The sequence below is a fragment of the Athene noctua genome, chromosome 12 (genome assembly GCF_965140245.1).
Source record: "Athene noctua chromosome 12, bAthNoc1.hap1.1, whole genome shotgun sequence".
In the NCBI taxonomy this organism is placed as follows: domain Eukaryota; kingdom Metazoa; phylum Chordata; class Aves; order Strigiformes; family Strigidae; genus Athene; species Athene noctua.
In genome coordinates, this window is record NC_134048.1 from 24,319,956 (window position 1) to 24,337,780 (window position 17,825).

The 17,825-nt window shown below is 53.5% G+C and overlaps 1 protein-coding gene and 1 long non-coding RNA gene across 2 annotated transcripts in view; one reads left to right on the forward strand and one right to left on the reverse strand.

Moving 5' to 3' along the window:
* DPYSL3 (dihydropyrimidinase like 3) overlaps nucleotides 1-10,525 on the reverse strand; it is a 33,856-nt gene extending 23,331 nt beyond the window's left edge. Inside the window, exon 1 of the mRNA XM_074916444.1 lies at nucleotides 10,220-10,525. Coding sequence (XP_074772545.1) covers nucleotides 10,220-10,513 — 294 coding nt within the window. The 5' untranslated portion in view covers nucleotides 10,514-10,525. The remainder of the gene's footprint in view (nucleotides 1-10,219) is intronic.
* A 1,080-nt stretch (nucleotides 10,526-11,605) lies between these two features.
* LOC141965206 (uncharacterized) lies at nucleotides 11,606-15,484 on the forward strand. Its single transcript, XR_012634435.1, has 3 exons — nucleotides 11,606-11,705; nucleotides 12,609-12,730; nucleotides 15,377-15,484. It is a non-coding gene; the product is annotated as an uncharacterized LOC141965206 (long non-coding RNA).
* Nucleotides 15,485-17,825: the final 2,341 nt, after the last annotated feature.

Here is a 17,825-nt window from a genome sequence, read left to right on the forward strand (position 1 = left end):
CCTCAGAAACACCCACAGGGATGAGGGCACCAGGCAGTTTTGGATGGCCATGGTGGGTGACGGGAGCACAGCGAGGAACACCAGCAGTGTCAACACGGAGCAGAGGGCAGGTGCTGCTGCAAGGACTCTGTCACCAGAACAAACCCAGCTCTGGCTGTGGTGTGCCAGAGCCTCAGCACCTGCCTTAAAGACCAGGAAGCCGCTGACCTAGCTCTAGCGTGAAGGATGAAAGCAGATCCCACCAGCCCTACACGTCTGCAACCAATGGCCCTTGTGGACAGGCACAACCCGGGTATAGGGAATAATCACAGCTCCAATGTCACAGTGCTCAGCAGAGCTGTAAGGACAGCCCGACCCCACGCGCACAGTCTCCTCCTCCCCATATGTATTTTTTGCATAAAACCACCCCCTCTCCTCTCCTAGCAGATGAGTTCCAGGGGCTGACCTACACGGGAACACAGCAAGTCCAAGGGGCTGAGCAGCACAGCTGGTGCACCCCCTCCAGACGGAACCCCCAGCAGGACGCGGGGCCTCAAGGCTGGGTACACGCTCCTACCCAGGCGCACCGGGAACTTCCGCCACACAAACTTCAAAGAAGCTGTTCCTGTGCTTGTGCATGCCCCTGGAGCAGGGGAGTTGCTGACCCAGAGCTGTGGCTCTCCCTCCACACTCTCTGTCCCCTTCGCATCGAGATCCATGGGGTCACCCCAACTTCTGTGGGGAGTCCAGCCCCAAGCGATGAGTGCTCACGAGCGTTTGACAGTCACGCTACTCAGTGCTGTTGGCTCCAGCTCTCCCAATCTCTCACGTTCAACTTAAGAGCCAGAGCTGGAGGAAACTGGGAAGAGAGCCCACTGGCTCTGTTACTGAGAAACACAACTACACTGACTTTCACACCATTCCCACCGTCCACACCATCTCCCAGAGGCAACACGGAGCTCTGTGGCCCTTCAAACTCCCACTCTGGAGCAGACATGAATGGGAAGGAATCCAAAACTCAGCTGCTTGTGCCGGACACACGTGAGGTCTGCCAGGAGGCAGCAGGAGACGAGGCAGGTGGTGGGCAGGGACACACGATTTTCCACAGTGAAGCAACTCTGCTGAGTTTTCTCCTGGCTAGAAGATACATTGGGGCCTTGTCAGTGGAAACAAGGAGGGAAATCAGCAGATGTATGGCCCGAAACAAACTAAACTTCTAGGTCAGCATTTCACATTTTCAAGGAACCATTAGGTTAAAAGCAGCAGGCATTACTGCAGCTCCAGCTGGATTACCACCTGATTTCAATCACCTGTCCAGACTGACATTAGAGTGGGTAATTGTTCAAGACAGAATTTGTAGCAGCCTTATTCAGGACCATTCCTTTCTTCCTCCTTTGGACTGAGGTGACAGGTGATGCCATCCACAAAATCCTCATCTGAGATGATGCCTCATGGAACATAACAAAGGCTCTGACAAAGCAGATGTCCCCAGAAGGGATTGCCCTTGGCCATCAGGAGCCCACAGCGACTCCAGCTGGCTTCAGGAGTGACCAGATCCCTCATTTCCACCACCTCTGGAGGTGCTCCCCGCACTGCTACCAACCCATCCCTGCACCAGCGCAGGGACCCTCACGCCCCCAAACAGCTCCTGCTCCCCAAATGCACGCAGAGGAGGTGTCCAGGCAAGGGAGAAGCTGTTTCTTCTCTTTGCCAGAAATAAATGAGGTCGAAACCAAACATGTCAAACGGAATACGCTAATATGTGTATACAAGTGACTGCTGCTTCAAGGCCGATTAATTCAATTGCAGCCTGATCCTCCAGAGTCATGATGTGCCCTTGATTTGGGTGGCTCGGCAGGTGCTTTTCCTTCCCCAGGGCTGGGTCGCACAGCGTCCTGCGCGAGGGCAGGGCTGGGAGCTGCCGGCCCAGCGGGCTGCGAGCCGGGCACTGCCGCGGCCGCCGTCCCTCTGCTCGGCCTGTGAGACACTGCCCGCCTGCCAGCCCCAGATCCTCCCCTCAGAGGCACGATGGAAATGCAGAGAGCCCAGCAGAGCAGCCTGTACGTCCCAGTTTTGTTACTCAATATGTACATTAATGATTTCCTGCCTTTCTCTCACACACCCCCTCAAGCCCCCAGGTTTCTGCTCTGCCAGAGCTCCTCACTGCCCGGGCTGCAAGGTTAGCATGAAGGGAGCTGCTCACCCCCGGACAGGCTGGCGATGGGAAACACTCACAAACTGCTGTCTCCTGGGGGGCTGGAGCTGCTTCCCCCCCTGCAGCCCCTTGGCTCTGGTGCAGGGCAGGCTGTGGGAAGCACACGGAGAGCTCCCGGCTGCGAGGATGGGCTGGCGAAACTGCACAGCCCAGAGAGGAGCAGAATGAATCCAGGCTCACCAGGAAAAAAAAGGAGGGGAGAGAAACACAAGAGCAAGAAGGTCATGGCAGCTGGGCCGGCAGAACTCGAGGGTACCTGGTGGCAAAACTGAGTCTGTAAATGGCCTCGAGGGCTCATGGGCATAAAACCTGAGTGCAGAAGTAGGGTCCAAATTAGAGCAGCACTACAGTAAAGAAGCAGAAGTAGTGGAGCATACAGCCAGAACTGCAGGAGAACATGAGGGGTGCCCCAAGAGACATTCCATTCCCGGTCAGGACCATCTTCCCCCGCCCAGCCCCTAGCCGGCAGATGCCCGGTGCCAGCGGCGCGGGGCTGCTGACAGGTGCTCCTGCTGCAGGATGTCACCAGACCGCAGGGCCAGGCCCTCTGGCACCCACGGCTGGTACAGCTGCCGGAGGGGCCTGCTGCCACCTTCCCCGCCACACCCTGCAGCCCCACGGACACAAGACACCCAACCCGGACAGGATCGTCCCAGCAACGCCAAGACACGGAGGCTCTTGGCCAAGCAGGTGGTGATCCAGGCCTCCAAAAGAATGTTCAGAAATAACTCTTTTAGTCCTCAGCCACGAGCAGAGGCCCTGCTGCAGGCTGCTGTGCTGTCACGGCAAAGAACCCCGCGAAAAAAGTGAGTCCAGGGACATCAAGACCTCACTGCATCCCCTGCGAGAGGTCTGACACCCCTGGCCAGCAGACATGGGGAGCACACGGGCACCCTTTCTCTAGCTGGCAAAAGCCAGACTAAGGAGAGCTCCCCTCTCCACAGGCATCTCTAAAACCGCAGGTACCCGGCTGGGGTTGGCTCCCGCCAGCATGCTGGCTCAGCTCCCTGGAAGCATCATCTATTTTACATCCCAGAGAAAACCAGATGCTGTAAACTACTGACAGACCCAAACCCCACCCAGGAACAGATCCTGACTCACGACACATACAGGATAAGTGCAGCTGTGACGGTGGGTCAGCTCCTCTCCCACACGGGATCAGAGCATGTGCTGCATCTGATGGTGGCAGCTCCGTCCCTTCTGCCCCTCAGGAAACATCCGTTACGGATCCAAATCCATGTGTTGTACAATGGGGCTCGGCTGTTCCCAGCAGAGCGATGGGAAAGATGCTGCTGGATCCAGCCCACAGTCGCGAGCCAGCCCAGCTGAACAAGCCAAGGTCCAGCCACATTTTCCAGCTTCTCAGCCCTGTCTCCAGGAAGGCTGCAGGCATGTTTGGTTTTTTGTTTCTTCCTCCCATTTCCTCCAGCCATCCATAGCAACTGTTCCCCAGCAGAAAAACCAACCGCCTCTGCTTTCCACCTCTTTGCAAAGGTGAGGATGGAAGGGGTCGGTGTTCGGAAAGCTTTCACCTGAAATGAAGTGACAGAGCAAACGCAGCTCTAGCTGGTCTCTACCATGGTCTTCCTCGGGATCAGGGCTGACTGTCAGTGACCAGCTTTGCCCTCGCTCAGACCATCTCCGAAGAGCAGGCCACACATATGAAACGACTTTTCTGGGTTTCATCATGAAACCTCCTTATTTTGACACCATTTGCAATGGCATCTACATTTTACAGTCTCTAGCAATGTTTGCTTGCACTTTTCAGACCTGAATCTCTTTTTGTCATTCCCGGCTCATGTCTCTGAGCCCTCAAGACCACGTCAGGATTATTCCTCCCCAGGTAGCATTCACAACATCACTGCCACATGCTGTACCTCTCCTTCCAGGTCACTGGTGATACTGGAGAAGAGTTGTTTCTAACACAGATGCATACAGCTTTGCACTAAATTCACACACACCCCCTCTAAGCCCCACGCAATTTTCCCACGGAGCTGCACCCACCTGGTCCATCTGCAAGTTCCCACTGCGGTGCTGGCAGTGCAGCTGACAGAGTGTGCGCAGGGTCAGGACCATTTCAAGGTCCCCCCTTCACACACAAGGGCTCAGCCTCCTCTGGGCTGCCCTGATCCACGTGCCCAGGGCAGCAGGTGCTGGCCACCAGCCTCCGGCCCGACCGGCTGCTGTGGGACTTCGGTGGGACCACAAGCAAGACCCTTCCGCAACAGCGCAGCAAGCACCCTGCTCACCCTCCCCTGTGAGAGGAGCCGAGCAGCCCGCTGACACGGGAAAGCTGCTCAGGACAAACCCAGGACCCTGCTGAATCCTCCCAGAGGACCCATGTCTTGGCAGCTGCCAGCAAGACACCACCTGTTAGGAAAGGAAAGCCCCAAAAGCTTGGTCCACCTTGCCAGTGGCACGCCTGGCACGTACAGGAGACAAACCCTCTTCCCACGCTGTGGGCAGGCAGAGCTAGGGTTGTTCTGGCCTGCTGGAGGTAGTGACATCTAAGATAAAAAGAAAAGGAAAATATTATTTTGGATGGAGCCAAGTATTTTGCTGCAGCCAAACCACAATGTTTCATTTCAATTTAAACCTACTGAAATTTGTGTTTGACACTTTCAACTATGTTCATAAAAAATGCTTAGAGGAGTTCCCAACACAACAAAGCCTCTTCCAAGTGAGAAAGCAGTGAGTCTTGCCTTGCAAATCTCAAAATGTTTAGCTGCTTCTCAGAACTTTTCATTGTTTTCCTTTCTTTCCTAAAATGGGCATCTCAGAAGTCACACAAATGTGTGAGAACAAGAAAAGTCCATGTGGCCCATGTAGCTTGTTTGGCTCCCAAGGTATGTTTGTCGATTGAATGGTACCTGCTAGGAGGCTCCCGGCGACACCTCCGTGACAGCCCTGGCAGGACAACAGGCGCCTGGACACCAGCCCTTTGTTTCTCACCCCAAAGCCAGCAGCTTGGCAGGGACAGAGGCCCCTCGTACCCTGCTGGGCTTCACAGCCCAGAACCACTTCAGAGGAGAGAAGCTGCTGCTTCGCTGACGCCATGTCCTGCTGCAGGTGTTCTTCTGGTGGCACCCCTCACCAGAGCACTGAGCCAGCCACTGCTGGTCTGTGGTCAGGGAGAAGCAGCCTCAGCTACTCTGGAAGCTACTCGTGAAAACAGACTTTTCCTGATGCAGCAGCAGGTGCAGGTCTTGCTGTGTTTTCTAATAACCTCAAAAAATATATACAGTATTAGAAGAAGCATCACCTCTCCTACCTGCTGCAACGGGCTGTTGCTAAGTACAGTGCACCTCATGGCATGCTTGGTGATGTCCCACTGCTCCCATAAAATGTGCCGTGGCTGGGATCTGTTACTAGTTGTTAAATGTGGAGAAAAAATATCACTGGTTTTTCAATTTAAATAAAGAGTCTTTTGGGGTATCACTTTGCAAAGGTAAAGAGCATTATAAACCCCTATCACAGGCACAGAAAAGACCTCCTTGCCCTGCACATGAGCCCCTCGTAGACCACCAGGTCAGAATCCCTCTAAACGCTGCACGTCCTGGGGTCATAACACAACAGAAAGGCACCAGCAAAAATTCTCCTCTTGGAGGCGGTGCCAGCCAGCCCGCCCAGGGCCCCTGCCTTGTCAGGAGAGAGATCTGCTTCAAGGAGGCTGAGAACAGGCTGGACCAGCGCATGACTGAGCCATCAGCCAACCCCTTTTCTTACACCTGGCTGCAAAACCTAGTTTCTTTTCTGCATAAAAGTTCCCAGAAGACCTACATTCTCCTGGGAAAAGCCTCAGGTTTTCAAGAACGTATCACCCAGAATAACAACTTGCAATGTCCTTCCACAGCCCCAGTGGTGCAAGCTCAGCGCGCCGTCACGCCGCCGTCACGGTGCCTCACGGAGGCGGGGGGCTGGTACCCCCTATGCCCCTGCTCTGACCCCACCACCCATGACACCAGGGCCAGCAGAGCCGCGGCCACCCAGAGCTCAGAACGAGGACAGAAGGAAACCAAGGGCTGTTGCCACAAGGTAGTGGGATACCTCTATTTCCATCTGAGGGTGAGTTTTTTGGTAAAACAAAAGCTCTTTGCAGCAAGCGGGAACTTTTCAGCTGAATCCCTAATTTCTTTACAGCACTAGCCCTGCTGCATAGCTCCCACAAAATCTAATCGAGTCTTCTTACACGGGGCGGGGGGGTAGTCTATCAAACTTTGCAGTTTTGCATAACTGCTGGCAATAATCTGTATCCCAGCATGAACAGCCAAAGAACTGACCTCTTATTGTTGTGCTTCAGGCATCAGATTTCTTAAAAAACACAAACAAAAATGTGCAGGATTTTTTTCAGTAAAGATCAGCGTATCTATCATCAGACTCCGTGAATTATAATATAGGTTTCACTGCTGTATTTTCGTTTTAGGAACTACTTCAGTGGCTTGGGTTTGTTCTTGTTGTTTGTAGAAACACCAGAAATAATGTAACTCCAAATCCTTCTCTTAAAAAAAGTTAAAACCAAAACAAAAACCTGAGCTCTCTGCTGAACGGGTGATACTGAGGTTATGAATTAATGCTATCAAAGTGCTTTATGATCTCTTCCACAAAAGCAAGATTTTAATCTGTGCTACAAGACAGCGCACAACTGCAACTTTTAGATCACGCTAAGTTCACTGCTAAGGGAAAGGCTGCAGCTGGCTTGGTGCTTCTGCTATAAATTACTGGCAATGGAAACAAAAAAGCTGAATGCTGAAGTCACAGCACATTTTACAAGTGTTAGAAAAAGAAAAACCAAGAGAGGATCGAGTTAGCTCAAGCCTCCTTCTACACCTGAGGCAGCCCCGCGCGTCCCTCCCGGACCCGTCACAAACTGAGGCTGCACGGTGTCACACGGCTGGGCACGAGGGGGCACGTGTGACACCGGCCACGCCAGTGGAGCCCAGGACGGGCTCCAGCACATCTCCTGGAGGGGACGGACCCCTCGCCTGCTTTTGCTGCCCAGAACGTTCCCTCACGCTCCTGGCTCCTGCAAAGGGCAGGAGCCGCCTCCTCCTCCTCCTCGCCGGGCTGAGGGAGCTGCCCCAGCCTGCGGTGAGGCTGCAATCCCGTGTTTGTGGGAGCACAGCCAGTTGCCTTGGAAATGACGACTTCACTGCAGAACCACGCAGTGGGACGAGACAAAACGTCTCGGGGTGAGCGTAACAAGCTGAGTGCTCCCGCCCGTGCCACCACACCCGAGGATGGCAAAGCAGGGTCTGCACGGCCGAGCAGCGAGGAGCTGCATGGAGGAGGCTGCCACAGGCTCCTGGTTTACCTTTGTCCCAGGCACAGAGTGTAAAGCTCCTTCCCCGCTCCTCAAAGCCACGCTGCCTCCACAGATGCCCAGCACTGCAGCTCTCCGGTACCTATTCATACATTCCTAGCCCTCGGTGAACATCCTCACCACAGGAATTCAGAGGGTGTTGTCTGCAACCTACAGAGAAATTCTCTTTGCCTTCATTATAGTAAAGCAAGCGTAATCCACTCTGGTTAGACAAAAGGCACAGCAGCTCTCACGGAAAACTTCACAGGGATAGAGTCCACATAGGCAGAATGCGGGCTTCTGTTTCTTCTGACAGAAACCTGCACCAAGTTCAGTAGCTCTTATTAAATAAGGTCTCTGCAAATTGCCTAGAGCAGAGCAGAATCTGGCCCCCCAACACTGTTCCTCCAAATCTCAAGTGTTCTGCAATAACTACCCTTGCTGCAGCCGACCCTCGTACCAGCGAAAGGGGCCTCCTGCTTTTAGCAAAGAGCAAGAGCATCTCTTGTTCGCATGAGTCCCGCACCAGGACGGGGCACTGCATTGGATGTGGCCGAGCTCAGGACAGCCATCTGCCCGCGCAGGCAGGCAGGAGCCTGCGCAGCCAGGGCCTCCTCCAGCAGCCCCTGCCCCAACCACCCGTCACTGTCCTTCTCCCTCAATTAACGGGCAAAGCTCCAGTCCCTGCTGATGAAACAAAGGTATGGCACCTCACAGCTCTCAGCCGTATCCCTCGCTGAGTGTCACTAGGGCTCACTGTGTCCTGACTCAGTTTTTGTCCTTCCAACAGACTTTGTGCTAAAGCAAAGTGAGGCTGAAACATCTACCTGGGCCCATATCACACTGGCAGGTTGTATGGCATCACATTTTATGTTACACACTGCAGCTGTCCTGCAGAAATGCTGGTGTGCTAATGGCAATGAATGCCATTACAACAACAACAACAACAACAGGTGTGTTGGTCTATTGTACTTCCAAGAAACTGTTCACTGCAAAAATTAGGAGATATATCTCTGTCTGTGCCCTGTGCACAGGCAAGTCTCTCATTTTCAGCTCTCCTTAATAAACAAGTTGCTTGGCCAAGGGCAGATGATTTAACCTCTCTCTTTGTTTCTTAATCTGTGAAATTTTTCAAAGAAATTCGATTTGCCCTGTCAAAAGAGCCTTTGTGTGCTCTGAATCTGCAAAGTTCAACACAAGCTGCCTGGGTGACACCGTGTGCCTCAGGATGCACTTCCCGCTGGACTGTCGCAGGGCTCCGGGATGCTCCCGAACGGGGAATTGTAGCACCCAGTCACAGGGCTCCTTCTAGCTGTGTGTGCACAAGAACACGTACAATGAAGCTTCCCACCTCCTTAGGCAAGACATGCAGATTGAAAGGGTTTGGTTGCTGATGCCTGTTGGGTGGAAGGTCTCAGAGGCAGAAATCTCAGAGTGGAAATCATCAGGAAGAGGGGGGGTGTTGAAGGAAAACCTCTGCTACAAAACTCCAGTGATAAGGGTCTATGTAAGACCTTAAAAGTGAACAATATTTCAAACTTTTGGTACAGCTAAAGGAAAAGCTCACAGCAAAGCCTGCAGACCGGCTGTTGTGAGTTGCTGCTTCTTTTCCAACATGAAGCCGCATAAAATCGTTAATGCAGTGGTCAGTTCTGCAGCTGCTACTCAAAACATACAGACAGGGTGGGTACTGGCAGGAATAATGTTAATTTTGTTCCTGACTTTGTAAGACGGGCTGTAAAGGAGCAAAGCTCAAAGAGAGGAACCAAATAGTGTGCCGATAAGAAACCAAGAAGCAGAGGCTGAAGAAATTAAAGTGCAATGAAGGAACCTCAAAGTGACCCAATGCCCAGCTAGAGGTTCCTACAGAAGGCAGCGGACACTAAGGGCGGGCTGATGCTTTTCCCCAAAACCAAGAGAGGCCAAGGCCCGGCTCTGCCCGCCGGGCCCGGCCTGCGCAGTCTGCGCGTTACCGGGGTTCACGCTCTGGGCATCAGCTGAGGCCTCTGCAGGACCCGAGACAACCGCCCCACTCCTTCAGGCCACGCTGCAGGCTCGCTACTTACTGCGGTGATTTTTGCTTCCATTTTTAAAAACGGGGGGTTATTAATTTGCCCTGTTCGCCCTTGAAAACCAGTGCCCTTAAGACAACTATCTTCTACAGAACTGAGCCCCAAACGCACCCCTCGCCCGACAGCCCGGCTCTGGCCTCCCCCCTGCCCTCCCCCGAGGCCCAGCTGAGGAATCCCCGCCCGCCATTAACTCCTTTCCGCCAGACGCACCTGGCGGGACCAGCCCCGAGGCGGATCCGGCCGAACCGACGTTACCGCGCTCGGGCCCAGCCGGGACCCCCCGCGGGACCCCGGGCGAGGGGCCGCCCCGCGCCAGCCTGAGGTAAAATTCCGCCTGATTCGGAGTCACAACTCCCCAAACTCACTTTTTAGGGCGGGGGGGCTGGCGTTCTTTCGTCCGAGCATGCAGAGCAACCGCAGCGGCCGCTGAACGCTCGGCCCCGCCGCTCCCGTAACGCGGCGCGAACCCCCCGCCCGGCGGTCAGGGTCTGGCTGCCCCGGGGGTGCCCGCCCGCGGCTGCCCGCGCCCCGGAGAACCGGCCGGGCCCGACGCCCCCCCCGGCCCCCCCGCACAGCGACCAGCCCCGGAGGCGATCGGCGGCCGGACGGCGCCCGGGGGCAGCGACCCCCCCCCCGCACCCCCCCGGCCCCTACCTTGTCCGCGGGGGCCGGGTCCTGCAGCCGCTCCTCGTCGGAGGCGGCGCGGAGGTCGCTGCCGGCGGCCGGGCCGGGCTCGGGGCCGGGCCCGGGCTCGGGGCCGGGCCGGGGGGACGGCGGGGCTCGGCGCTGCCCGACGCGCAGCGCCCCGAAGTCCAGGGTCTTGCTCTCGAAGGCGCCCTCGACGCTGCAGAAGAGGCCCCCGCGCTTCTGCCGGGGCACCGCCGCCGCGCCCGGCCGCGCCAGGTACACCGGCAGCTCCTCGCCGCCCCGCCGCCCGCCCGCCGCCATCCCCGCCGCCAGCCCCGCCGCGCCGCACCGACGGGGCGGGACCGGGCGGGACGGGCCGCAGCCGCACCGACGGGACGGGGCGGGACCGGGCGGGGCGGGCCGCACCGACGGGGCGGGCAGGGGCTGGCGGGGGCTCCGCGGCGGGGCGGTCCCGGCCACCGGCGTCGGCCGCGGGAGCCTCTCGGGGACCGAGAGCCGGGGCTCGGCAGGGAGGCTCCGAGGGCAGCCCGGTGCCGGCCTGGCCGGGCGCTGTTCTCAGCCTTGCGGGCCCGGTCCTGCCCCGGCAGGTAACGGGGCGCTGCCAGCGGAGGGGCGTCCGTCCCCGGGCGGGTGGGGTGTCTGGGGTCCCGCTCGGGCCACAGGCCCCAGACAGGCCCCGGGTCCCGCAAACGGCCCCGCTAGACACGGGCGGCGTCAGGCACACGAAGGCTTCACACGCGTGTGCAGGCGTGTTCCTGTCACACAGACCCCGCCGGACACAATGGCAGGAGCAGGCGCCGTGTAACGGCTGATTTAAGGTGCTGCTCGGAGAACTCGCGGCCTCATCCAAAAGCGGAGGAGGCCGGAGGGCAGCCAAGGCTGAACCTCGAGCCTGCCTGTGGCTCCATAACTGAGCACCAGCCTGTGAAAACCATCACACAGAGCGAAACTGGGTTCTGACTTAAAATTTTTTTTCCAAGTGCCCATTTCTTTATATAGGGCAAGTGTACATAGGACCTGGGCTCAACATCCCGTCAAGTAATTTCTCACACTGCGTATTAGTGTTACAAGATGTTGCCAGTTACGCTTTTTTCGACCTTTTTTGTGAAAACAAAGCAGTGCCATTGTCTCTGCCAGTCCTCCAAGGACTAGTGGTTCTCACTTAAGGAAGAATTCACGTGGAGCCTGACCCATCGGGGAGAACAATGACCCTGTGATTATGCCCGGAGAGGGAGTCTGTGGCCACCGGCTGACAGAGGGCTGAAGTTATGAGGGAGGAAACAGTTTGGGATTGTTTCCTTCCTTTTGCACTCTGCGAAACAGTCTGCTTTTGTGGCTGGGCTTGTACCAGTGTCATTAACTCTGTTCCTTTTTTCTCCACCTAAGTGGAACCATCTACAGGACCTTGAGTTTGTGACTCATTATTCAGGTCTGGGGGTTTAGGAGAAGAGAGGATCCACTGAATATGAACATCGGGTGTCAGCCAACTTGGGTGAGTTACCTGAACCACACTGTGTTACACAGCAGAGTAAAACACCGGTCAGTGTCTACCCTTACTTTCTCAAAGGCAACACCGGAGAGGGTTACATTTGTTTATTCTCTCAATCTTGCATAACTTTAATAAGCAGCTGCCCTGGCTTTGTGGTTCACAGCATTTACCACCATGGGCTTCGTGCCTGCGCCAGAGCCCCACTGCTCGCCTGACTGGGGCGGCGCCGGGGGCAGAGCCCCGCAGCCTTTGCTGCCGCCTTTCAGCAGTGCCTGGCAGCTAAGGAAGGAAGTGTCCCTCCAAATAGCCAGAATGAGTGAGTTTTGTGGTTTTCTCCTACTACAGCTCCCCTGGCAAACGCTCTCCCTCCGTAGCTGGGTGCTTAGCAGCGAGACCACCAGCACACAGAGTGGCAGCCCATGAGGACTTCCCCTTCCTGAGGGGCTCCCTGAGCCTGAATGAATTTATCCTCCTCCGCTGTAAGCGGGATCCACTGAGCAGAAGCTGAAAACCATCTCAGCCACCCTCTGCCCCTAGCAAGGGGGAAAATTTACACACCTGCTGATCTCAGAACCGGTGGCCAGAATAGTTCAGACAGCGAGCAGAGCCCCTGCCTACCGGTTGCCAAGTAAGGCAAGTGAGGAAGTGAGCCTTTCCTGGGCCAAAAAGCATGCTCCTGGGCTGCAGACTGCCCTGTGGCTTTGTGCACTGACCATGGTGACGTTCAAGCGAACCCCTTGTTTTGGTTGGGACCTCTCCATATGGTTGTGTAGCTTTATGGGGAATTAAAATTCCTTGGAACAGGGCCTGGCCTTTGTCTGGTTCTGCAAATGTGCAAAAGTTTCAGCATTGTACTTTAATAGCAATATTTACTCAAATCCTGATTCTGATGTTTATCTTTCCTAGTGCCTTGCTGCATAAATGGTTGCACTGAAGTTATCTGCACCAGTAAAAGAGTACGGGGGCTCTCCTAAGCAGTGAAGACTTGAAAATCTGGCCTTTAATGGAAGTTATTCACTGTATAAAAGGTAATTCTTTATTTTATTTCTCAAGTTGACGTTCAGTTTTAAGATTCTTTTTGCTGGGTGTTGTAAGGCCTCTAGTTCAAGAATACCATGAAAACTGACTGGGTTCATTGTGTGTTCGCTGCAATAGCCTTGCTTTTGAGCCCAGCAAAATGCATGATTTGTATTTCTGTATACGTATGTCTCAGATCAGATTTGAAGCTTTTAATTATACAATGACAAAATGTCTGTCCCCTGTAATTAAGCACATTTTATTTTCTCTGAATCACATGTTTATATGCTGGTTGACAAAAATGCTTTTGAGGCAAACAGTCATGAGTGGTGCATCTTTAAATCCTGCTGGCAAACCAGATCTCCTCTCACTTGTCTGTGTGGAGTAGATGAGAGATAGAGATCAGGGAGGGGTTCCCACAGAATGGCTGTGCCCCAGGAGGTTCTGCTGGCGGGCGTCTGAGCTCGTGTACGTGGGTGCTGCCGCAGGACCCGCCAGAACCAAGGCGTCAGCCCTGCAGCACCTTTCCTCGGCTCGAGGGCTGCGTTGGCATCCTGACCCCAGAGTGAGACGCCTGTCCCTTGGGGGTCAGGAGCTGGGCCCAGCCTGCCAGAAGAAGAAAGAAACAGGGTAGTATTCTGATTAGGCAGCAGCATTTATTTTATGGGAAATTACATTTTGTAGTGGCAAGCTTCTAATTTACGTCTGACTTGACTGTGTCTTTCTAGTTGAGTAAGAACTGCTTTTATTAAGCAGCACTCAGAAATGGAAATCGGTCACGTTACAGGGTGCACTGCACTAGTTATGAATGGGGGCACTGGGGAAGCCTTCTTGGAAATGGTCTTTAGGCAAATCCCTTTCTGCAAAAGGATTACTTAATAAGATGGGACATAATCACCCTGTCTGGGATGGGCGTTTTCTTACTGCGCACACTCAGCCCCGTGTTGGTTTCCTCTGTTGTTCTCATCACCTGCTGCCAGATCACCAGCTGGGTTTCCCATTAGTACCTACACAGGGGAATCGTGGGCTACAGCCACGACTGCCCAACCCGCTGAGTAACCAGTGAGAAGCACCACGTGCGGTATAACTTTCAGAAGCATTTTCCCCATGAGGCTGCCCGCTTACTGTTATCTTCTAAATGTTTGAAGGGGAATTGAAATTGCCAACTGAATCATTCAAACAGCAAAGGTATTGCCAGAGAAGTCATATTAGGTCATCTTGCCTGCTGCTGCCAAGGCACCGTTGTTCTTTGCCGGGTGTTTTCTGATGATTTTGCTAGTTTATTTTCTGTTTGTCAGGCTGGCAGGCAGTTTTTTAATTGGAAAACCTCTGCATCCTCTGTTGGCAAACTTCTGTGCCAGGTCTGGGCACAGATGCTCTGTGCAACATCATTCTGTCTATGATAAAAATAGAAAAGGATTAAAAAAGCGTGAAGTGTGTCCCAAATTGGGGCTTCCTGTTCACATAATGTTGCCTGTGCCACTGGAGGTTGTTCCCTAGACCAGGAGGTTGAGATCTTGTTGTGTTTCCCTTGTCTCACTAACAAGGTGAAATCCACTAGCCCTCACTTTTGTTTTAGCCTGTTAGTGAAGCAGAATCACAGTGCTAAATACTACAGCTGGATTTTATCAAGCAGTGGATAATTTCAGGATCAGTGGTGAATATCTGGAGTTCTTTAGTCAGGTGATTTTCATGGGCATCTATTGGTAAACACAAATAAATACCACGTGTCAGAGCATGAGCTAGTAAACTGCCAACAGGAAGCACCCCCCTCTGCATATGATACAATAGTGACTTCATCCCATCTGCTTCCTACAGGGTTTGATAAAACTGCATCCTTTATTACATGCATAATAAGTAGCAACAATTAAGTTAGTCAGAATTATCTTGTTTCATGCAAAGTTAGAGCTGCCTTCTCTTAGTCTGCTGTCCTGATTTACTGGGGTGTCCTGTTTTAGGAGACTGCCAGATAAACAGGATTGTTTTGCTGATTCATTCTTGCAGCAATGTCAGGACAGCCTCCAGCACTGCATTTCATGTGCCTCGGGGAAAGTCAGGTTAAGGAGAAACAGAAAAAAGAGTGAAAGAGCCAAACTTGACAGGCAAATCTGCTTGTCATACCCGCCTTGAGAGGCAGAGGTCAGAGATGGATGATCAGTGTGAGGTTAATGGTTGGACTCGATGATCTTCAAGGTCTTTTCCAACCGAGATGATTCTGTGATTCTGTGACTGCTGTCTGCATCAATTAGGGAAGGCCAGTTTCTGAACTGTTGGACATAGTAGGTTAGAAGGTCAGAACAGACCTCTGTGATCCTCCAGGCTACTCTGCATGTCAAGGGGTTCTCCATCTCACCTCTGTATATCTTTCAGAAAACCATCTGATCTACACTTTTAGTGCTGGGGAGTATGAGAGGCACAGTAAGGGCCTAAATCAGAATCCTACCCTTGCTGTTAAAAATGGGCATCCCATATCTCCTCTAAATGTGCTCGACTTCAGGTTCCAGCAATAGACCCCTCATACACATCCATCCATGAGCTTCAGGGGCCTCCTGCATCAAGTATCTGCACCCCCATATTGGCACTTACAGACTGTGATCAGGTTCTGCTTACCCTGCTCTTTGACATGACGATTGTATTGTGATTCCCTCTCATTCCAGCCTGTCCCAGGGATCACCAGCTACTCCTCTCTGTGCCTGCTTTTATTCCTGAACAGGACTTTGAGGGTTAAGCTGAGATTTCCTTGTTTCCATGGTGTTGCACTTGACCTAATCAACCACCGCAGACCTGAAGCAGTATTGCTTCCAACCTCCCTGCCCACAGCTTCAGGAGAGTACGCTGAAGATCTATAGCAAAACCAGGTGGTGTATCTAGAGGTAATTAGTGATTACATGTCAGTGGTTACATGCCTATAATCAGTAATTATATGTCAACAGAGTAGAATTATAGTGGATTTAAAGGAACTGTGGTTTTGATTGCTTGTTTTTTTGTTTGCAGGGTTTCTTGTGACTGTGAGGAAGCCAGCAGTGAATGGACAGGCTAGTGAAGCAGGCAGGGCTCTATGTGTGCACGTTTTGTCATGGCCCTCTTACCTCTGGTGTAACCCATGACATAAGCATCTTTGCCATGTAAATACCGCAGGAACTGGGCTGTGACTGAAGGATTGCAGTCTGCTTGCCTGTCATACATTTGCTATCACTTTGAGGAAAACGCTGTTCTCTAAACTAATGTCTTGCAGCCACTAGACCTGTGCTTGCCATGGCCAGGACAACTTCTTAATTTTCACTTATTCAGATGAAAAGTAACTGGGAAACAGCTGTCATCTAATGATGTGTAAAGCTAGACTGTGCTAACTCGGTATCGGGGTCCTTACTGTGCCGAGAGAGTCGAATCCACTCCTTGCTGTCTAGCAGCAGTCCTGGCTCAGCGTCACTAGCAAGAGCCAAGCAAAGCCTTACTGCCTAGGAGAAGGGAGAGTTGGCTTGAGCACTGCTTTAGGTCTCAGCTTTTCCGTGGTGAGTCACGAATTTACCAGGATAGACTGTACTGGAGAGATCAGTGGGTGGCCAGCGATGCGCGGGAGGCAGCTCGCTGCGCTGTGATCAGCGGGTGAGCCCTGGCCACCGGCGAGCAGAGTGACGGGCTCCCGGGCGCTGCAGAGGAGCTCGTGTCACCGGGGAAGGACGGGACCGCAGGCAGCGTGGCCGTGCGGGGGGCACCCGGGCAGCGACACTCGGCGTGCAGGGGATGAGGCCGGGCAGGCAGAGCTGAGGGCTCTGTCCTGTCACGGCCGCTCAGCTGGAGAACGTAACGCGCTGAGGTGATGGATGCTGAGCAGGGACAGAGCTACAGAGGCCAGAACACTGCTAGTCCAGAAGAAAGTCCGCAAGGATTTCTGTTTCTTTCCAAGCTACACCAGGGAGCCATGTGCTAACTGCTACAGTCCTGTACTCCATCTGCTTGAAAGCAGGGGTGGGGGGAGGAATCAGAAGAGAGAGATTTATCCTTGTTGGCCAGAGGATGAACCTAAATCCTGGCTGCAGTCTCTGTGTGTTGGAGGAAGACACGTCAGGAGAGAGGTATCTCAGTGGAAAGATAAGTTTGGTAGATTTTATTTGAACTATAACTTTTGAAGTTTTAGGCATCAAAGAGAACAGAAAAAAGGCCCAAACGTGAAGATCCTTGTTAGCTCCTCAAACATCAGACATGTCACCTTCTAATCAGCTGGGGTCCTTTAGAGGTTTACTGAAGCATGTTTTTTCAGGCAAGCAGACAGTTCTGAGAATTGATAAGAAGCTACATTTGCTTTCAGCTTTAATATACTTACATAATTCTAACCAGGTCAGTAATGGCCAAAACACATTATAAAATAATCCGTATTCATTTAATTAGCATAGGTCATCTGACAGCTGCAAAGTTTCAGGAGACATAAGTGCCACCAGTACAGACTGGAGTCAGCGACAGCAACACAGAAAAACCTTTGCAGTGTGGCCTTGCCCTGGTGCACAGCTCCTGCTCTGCTGCCGCTCCCCAGCCCCAGCACGGGGCTCCCGAGGACACTGCCGTGGAGTTGGTGAGTCGCCAGTGCTGTGCTCAGTCCTCGGGTCAGCCATCATTAGTCATCGTTAGCCATGGTCTGTAGCAGGAAGGTGATTCTCCCCCTCTGCTCTGCTCCTGTGAGACCCCACCTGGCTGCCCAGAGCAGCTGTGGCTGCCCCCTCCCTGGAAGGGTCCAAGGCCGGGTTGGACGGGGCTTTGGGCAACCTGGGCTGGGGGAAGGTGGCCCTGCCCGGGGCAGGGGGTGGCACGGGATGGGCTTTAAGGCCCCTCCCAACCCGAACTGGTCTGTGGTTCTGTGATTCGTTCTGTGATTCTGTGACTCCATCAGCCAAGCACGGCGCAGCAGTTAAGGCTCTGAGACACAGTAGGAACAGACAGGAGAGAAATGAATGAGCTCAAGGCACTTCAGGGAACACCTTGATGTTTATACCATGCATTGCTGGGCAAAAAAATGGGCAAGTTCCCCTGGGTCTAAAGAGCAGAGACAGCAGGGCAGTAGAGACAAGAGTTCTTCAGCAGATCCAGTGCCAGCAAGCCACACCTCCAGCT